We start from the raw sequence: 7,193 nt of genomic DNA, 5'->3' as shown, positions 1-7,193 counted from the left end.
GTCGGTTCTGACTCGATGGCACCTGACAACAACAACAATGGGCGAAATATTGAATGATGCAGAAAGCATCATAAGAAGATGGAAGGAATATACAGAGTCACTGTACCAAATCAAAATGGTTGATGGTCAATCATTTCAAGTGGTAGATCAATAGCCAATGGTACTGAAGGAAGAAGTCGAAGGTGCTCTGAAGGCATAGACAAAGAACAATGATCCGGGAATTGATGGAATACAAATTGAAAAATTTCAACAAACTTATGCAACACTGGAGCCACTTACTCATTTATGGCAATAAATTTGGAAAACAGCTATCTGGTTAACTGATTGGAAGACATTCATATTTGTTCCCATTCCAAAGAGAGGTGATCCAACAGAATGCAGAAATCAGCATACAATATCATTAATATCACATGCAAGTAAAATGTGCTAAAGATAATTAAAAAACGGCTGCAACAGTACATTGACAGGGTTCAGGTCAGATTCAGAGGATGACACGGAACAAGGGACATCATTGCTGATGTCAGATGGATCTTGCCTAAAGTCAAAGAGTACCAGAAAAATGTTTACTTGTGCTTTACTGACTATGCAAAGGCTTTTGACTGTGTGGACCATGACAAGCTATGGATAACACTGTAAAGAATGAGTATTCTGGAACACTTAATTGTGCTCAGGACTCCATATAATGCATTGTTGTTAAGCGCTGTCTAGTTGATTCTGACTCTTAGTGACCCTGTATAGGGTTTCTGTAATTTTTTTTGCTAGAGAGAAAAGCCTCATCTTTCTCTGTGGTGACTTCAACCTTGTGGTTCACACGCAGTCCAGTGCTTATAGTACTGTTGTTAAGTGCCGTTGAGTCGGTTCTGACCCATATACACCCTGGATAGGGTTTCTGAGGAGTGGCTGGTGTTGTTGTTGTTAATGTGCCGTGGAGTTGGTTCCGACTCATAGCGACCCTGCACAGGGTTTCCAAGGCTGTAAATCTTTACAGGAACAGAAAACCTCATCTTTCTCCCGTGGAACAGCTGGTAGTTTTGAATTACTGACCTTGAGGTTAGAAGCCTGATTTGTTCGTGGTGGTAAATCCAAGCAGTTGACCCAGGTTAGATTCCCGACCAATGCAGACACAAAAATAACGTGGAGTCCTGGTGTGGCGCTGTGGGATAACGCACTGGACTGCAAGGTCGCTTTGAACCTCAAGGTCGGCGATTCAAATCCACCAGCTGTTTCTCAGAAATCCTCTACCAGGTTACTATGAGTCAGAACTGATTCGATGGCACTTACAACAACAAATGCTAGGGAAAAATTAAAGCAAGGCAGAGAGATAGGAGAGTGCTGGGAGAAGGCATCATGTCAGGTAGCCATGAAGTGACATTTCTCAGAAGAAGTGACATTTGTGTAGAACCCAGAGGAAGTGAGAGAGAGCCACACCTTACACTTTGCCTTTTACTGCTTTCACTCCTCAAGTCTCGCTTGCAGGGTGCTTGCCACAGAGCAGGGACCAAAAACTCTTTGCTGCTATGAACTGAAGCAGATTAGATGTTCAGGATCGAGAGCAACTTCTACACTGACAAGGTAAAACTTGATGCTCTCTAGATTATGAACTAATATTTCTTGAAAACATGACATATTTTTACTTCCTCCAGTCTTAATAAAAATGTAAAAGGAATGTAACTTTTTCAGCCTGTTATTTCCCATTCTCCTTTAATTTAGTTAGGTCGCTGTTGTTGTTAAGTGCCATCCACTTGGTTCCGATTCACAGCGATCCCATATAGGGTTTCCGAGGTGCACCTTGTGGGTTTGAACTGCCGACCTTGTGGTTAACAGTCTAGTGTTTTATTCCACAGCACCACACCAGGACTCCAATTTCATTAGAGTAAATTTTTAAAGTACAGTATACTGATAAGGAGCTTTGGTGGTGCAGTGGGTAAGCGCTCAGCTGTTAATCAAACCCACAGCCTGGCCACAGAAGACAGATGTGGCAGTTGGCTTGTGTAGAGACTGACAGCCTTAGGCACCTTAGGGCACAGTGCTACTCTGAGTTGAAATCAGCTCCACAGCAGCTGGGTCGGCTATGGTTAGGATGCTGATTGGCAGATTACCTCTTCTTCTTCTTGTTCTTCTTCCTCTTCTCCTTCCTCTTCTCCTTTCCCCTCTTTTTGGGTTTCCTTCTTCTTTTTCCTGCGACTTTCAATGATTTCAGGATCCCACTGATCTCTCGGGTATATGTACCCGGTACTACTGTGCTGTCTTTGCCCAGAAATTCTTTGGCATAAATCGAAGTCAGGGCACTAGGGAACAACATTGATAAATTACTTACAACATTTTGAATATACTTTAAATTCCTATTTACAAATAATGAAATACATAAACCCCAAAAAATTCCTTAACACCCTGAGTCAATACAATATTGTGATTTTGCATCATATCGGTTCATGCCAAGAGAGGCACGAGACACAATCTTTTTGCTGTACCAACACTTTTGTTTGTCTGAAATTAATACATAAGTGAGGAAGTGTTAGTAGTTTTACGATAACAAAAAAGGTCAGGAGAATGGTAGAGTAAAGCAATAGAAGAGAAAATCACAGTGTGGAAAGGTACACAGGCTTCTGTTAGATTAGTTTACAAAATGTTGAGAATGGTGTAAAATGAGGGAATTTTCAGATATTTCCAACATGTAAAATACATATTCTATATACTATTTAAGGAGCCCTGATAACATAATGGGTTATGAATTAGGCTGCTAGCCACTGCTCCCTGGAAGACAGATGAGGCTTTCTGCTCCCATAAGATGTACAGCCTCGGACACCCTATAGAGGGTCACTATGAGTTGTAACTGACTTGATGGTACACAGCAGCAGCAGCATAATTTATATTTTTGGGTTAAGGACTTGATAAAATAGCAATCATGAATGGAACCGGAAAGGTCATCCATCTAGTCTATGTGTCACTTTAACATCTATAATGCTTTCTTTGAAATACGATATTATAAGATTTAGACATTGTGCCCAAACCATATTATATTTAGGGAGTCCCTGGATTATGAATTTATGAGTTCTGTTCCTAAGTCTGTTTTATGTCAATTAATAAAATGTTTGTCTTAAGTATACAGTGGAGTCCTGATGTGGCGCTGTGGGTTAATGTGATGGACTGCAAAGTTGGTTTGAACTGCAAGGTTAGTGGTTCAAGCTCACCAGCCATTCCTCTGAAACCCTATACAGGGTTGCTGTGGGTCAGAACTGACTCAATGGCACTTAACAACAACAAAGTATATAGTATGCAGGACTTTAAAAAGTTAGTAGAAAAATGTAATGAAAAATAATGTAATTTTTCCCTATACATTTTGAAGCCCTCTTGCATATCATATAACTTGCTATGAATAAAAAGCACTAAAAATCTATAACATAATAATAATAATAATAAATAATGAGTCCTAGTGGCACTGGGAATCTTGGTGTGGCACTGTAGGATAAGCATTAGACTGCAAGGTTGATTTGAACTACAAGGTGGCAGTTCAAACCCACCAGCTGCTCCTCAGAAACCCTATACAGGGTGGCTGAGTTGGAACCAACTCAACAGCACTTAGCAACAACAACAAAGTAGCACTGTGGGCTAGGCACTGGGCTGCTAACCACAAGGTCGGCAGTGAAACCCACTAGCCACTGTGCAGGGAAAAGATTAGCTTGTGTGCTCTCACAAAGATTTATAGTCTTAGAAACCCTATTTAGGGCCGTTGTGATCTGGAATCGACTTGATGATACTGCTGGTGCTGGTGGTTATGTGCCGTGGAGTTGGTTCCAACTCATAGAGACCCTGTACAGGGTTTCCAAGGCTGTAAATCTTCATGGGAGCAGAAAGCCTCATCTTTCTCCCGCGGAACAGCTGGTAGTTTTGAACTGCTGACCTTGCAGTTTGCAGCCCAATTTGTAACCACTACACTACCAGAGCTCTTTCATGACAGCGGTAGGAATAGTAATACTAATAGTGTTTTGATGCAGCACTTGTTTTTATTATGAACTGCAAATATCTAATATAATAGGCTTTATGGGAGTTGGGACCACAGATGTATATGGTTGCCTAAACACACGTTATGTGGCACAGGAATGGAGTCTAATCCCTTCATTTTGCAAATGAAAAAACTGAGTCTAAGTAGTGAAAAAGCCAAAACCAAAGTCTGCAGAGTAAGGGTCCTGTTTTCAAAGTGCTTTCACATGTGCAGTTTTACTGAACTCCCTTACTAACTATAAGATATGTGATCTGATAGGATGATTAGAGCCATTTTACAGGTGAGGAAGTGCAGCTCTGGCAGGCTACGGGACTGCACTCTGCTAGACTGCAATGTCACATGGAGAAATTCTATGTGGAACCAGGTCTTCTGATCCTATCCCATGCTCTGTGAGCACAGCTCTGCTAGCGTAGTGGTTACAAGTTGGGCTGCTAACCTCAAGGTTAGCAGTTCAAAACTGTCAGCGGTTCCACATGAGAAAGAGGAGGCTTTCTGCTCCCGTAAAGACTTACAGCCTCAGAAACCCTATACAGGGTCGCTATAGGTCAGAACCGATTCGATGGCACTTAACAACAACAATGAAGTCCTGGGGTGATAAGCTGTAGGATAAGCACTGGACCACAAGGTCAGCAGTTCAAAAACCAGCTGTGCCTCAGAAATTCTATATAGGGTTACTATGAGTCAAAACCGACATGACAGCACTTAACAAAGCAACAAACAAATGGTTTTGGGAAAGAACCCTGGTGACACAATGGTTAAGTGCTCAGCTGCTAACCAAATGGCTGGCAGTTGAAGCTGGAGAAAGACCTGATGATTTGTTCCTGTAACAGTTACAGTCTAGAAAACACTATGGGGCAATTCTATTCAGTTACATGAAATCACTATGAGTCAAAATCAACTTGATGGCACCTAACTAGCTACAAAGTTTGGGGTTGGTAAATCCTGCTCTGCATAGTTTTCAGGACAAAAAAATCTGGATGATTTCTGGCAGTGGCTCTTGAATATCTGGGCGTAACTGTATGTAAGGTAGGGTTCTCTGTCAACTTGACTAGATCAGAATTTCCAGAGGTTTAGTAGTTGGATGTGCTTATTCTCATGATGATGAAACCTAATACAGGCACTGTTAACTATGATGAGTGGCCATGAGTAGCCAATCAATTAAAGGGTTGCTTACTTGGGGGTGTGGCCTGCTTCAAATATAATGGTCACATGGGAGGGACTCTTTCTGGGGACCTGGAACTGCAATTATAAGTCATTTTCTTGATAATAGACTTCTCTCTCATTATATATATATATATATATACACACACACACACACACACATACACACACATATGTGAAGGTGAGTCAAAATTATCTGCATTATATTATCTGGTTATATTAAATATATATACACATATATGTGAAGGTGAGTCAAAAATGATCTGCATTATATTATCTGGTTATATTAAAACACTCATCTGTGTCCACAGCTGATGACAACACTGATCATGTACTTGAAATGATTTTGTCAAACAGACAAGTAACAGTGGATTATGTAGCAAATCATTTGCAAATCAGCCATGGCTCTGCCTAAGAAATAATCCAAGACAAACTTGGGTTTCAAGAAGTTTGTGTGGATGGGTACCAAACAACTCACAGAAGAGAATAAACAGGAGTGTCTGGACATCTGCAAACAAAATTTGGACTGGTACTCAAAGGAAGGTAAAACATCATTGCTGGTGACAAAGACATGGATTCATTACTATGAACCTGAGAGTAAATGGCAAAGTATGGAATAGAAACATCCTTAGTCGCCGACCAAGACAAAGTACAAAAGTCAGCCATCAGGTGGAAAATTGATGCTTACGGTTTTCTGGGATTCTCAAGGGTCAGTACTGGAATATGATCAAAAAAAAGGTTCTGATAGTAATAATAATGCTCATTTCAGTGAGGTGCTCACTGAGGTGTTGAAGCCTAAATTTGGGATTAAAAGCAAGAGGACTGTAATCCAAAGGCTTTGTGATCTTGCATGCCAATGGACACCCACACACCTCTGCCTACACATTGCTGAAACTGTAAAAACTTCATTTTTGAGGTGTTAATACATCCTCCCTATAGTCCTAATCTTGCTCCACTGGAATTTCACGTATTTGGTCCCCTGAAAGCAGCCCTTCAAGGATGAATATTCACCTCTGATGAAGAAGTGAAGGCTGCGGTGCATTTGTGGCTCAGCCTAAAACATTTTTTAATAAGGGAATACCAAAGCTTATTGACAGATGGACAAAGTATATTGAAAAGCAAGGAAGTTATGTTGAAAAATGATGTACTTGTCATTTCTAAAAGTTGATTAAAATAAATTCTACAGCCAGAGTAGCTGATTTTTGACTCACTCTCGTGTGTGTGTGTGTGTGTGTGTGTGTGTGTGTGTGTGTGTATTTCACTGGTTTTGCTTCCCTAGAAAACCTGACTGAAGATGTGGTATGGAGAGAGAAACAAAATAAGGATGAATTTTCTAAATTGTTTCTTAAGTCTGACTAATTTTAAAGGCACGGATACAGGGTGGAGGTATGTGTGACCTCCACTTCATAGGAATCGGCCTTGAGCTGAATCTGAGTTTGGTCTTCTTTCCCTTTGTGGAGTCAGATGAAGTCAGACCTGGTCCCCACTTGGTTTAAGCAGTTGGCACTGTGTGCAGGATTCATTGCAATGGCTCCAGACCTATGAATTTATGAGGTTTTGTAAGAGAAAGAATGAAGGCGGATGGGATAAAATATTTCTGAGGGGAAAGCAGCTTCTGTAGTTGCCTGGAGCTGATGCCATGCTGGATAAAAAAGATAGCTGATCTGTAGCCAGGGCCTACTGGGATCCACCCTGCCAGAGGCCCAAGGCCATATGCATATGAATGGGGTTAGTTCAAAAGCGAAGAAAAGATTGAACTTGAGTGGGTTTATGTGTTTACAGAGTAGACAGAGATGGGCAACTTGGACATTGGATACCGAAATGGGGGAGGGGGAAACCACAAAGGCAAGAAGTAACTGGCTTACAAGCTTTCAAGAGGGAACCTAGAGCTAGGGGGCATGGAGGGAGACAGAATCTCCAGTGAGTACTATATCTGTCTAGGCGGAGCTGATGAAATGAAATGCAGAAGGGTCACTTGTGATACAATAGTGAATGATTGTTATCAGGACTGATTGTGAGGGTTGGAAAT

The 7,193-nt window shown here is 41.2% G+C and overlaps 1 protein-coding gene across 1 annotated transcript in view; it reads right to left on the bottom strand.

Annotated features, from left to right (window-relative positions):
• AK9 (adenylate kinase 9) overlaps window positions 1-7,193 on the bottom strand; it is a 175,220-nt gene that overhangs the window by 141,601 nt on the left and 26,426 nt on the right. Inside the window, exon 6 of the mRNA XM_006839988.1 lies at window positions 2,100-2,288. Within this exon, the coding sequence (XP_006840051.1) occupies window positions 2,100-2,288 (189 nt within the window). The remainder of the gene's footprint in view (window positions 1-2,099; window positions 2,289-7,193) is intronic.

The sequence above is a fragment of the Chrysochloris asiatica genome, unplaced genomic scaffold (genome assembly GCF_000296735.1).
Source record: "Chrysochloris asiatica unplaced genomic scaffold, ChrAsi1.0 scaffold00027, whole genome shotgun sequence".
Taxonomy (NCBI): domain Eukaryota; kingdom Metazoa; phylum Chordata; class Mammalia; order Afrosoricida; family Chrysochloridae; genus Chrysochloris; species Chrysochloris asiatica.
Note: the sequence above shows the minus strand (reverse complement) of the source record. Positions and strands in the feature narration are given on the sequence as shown.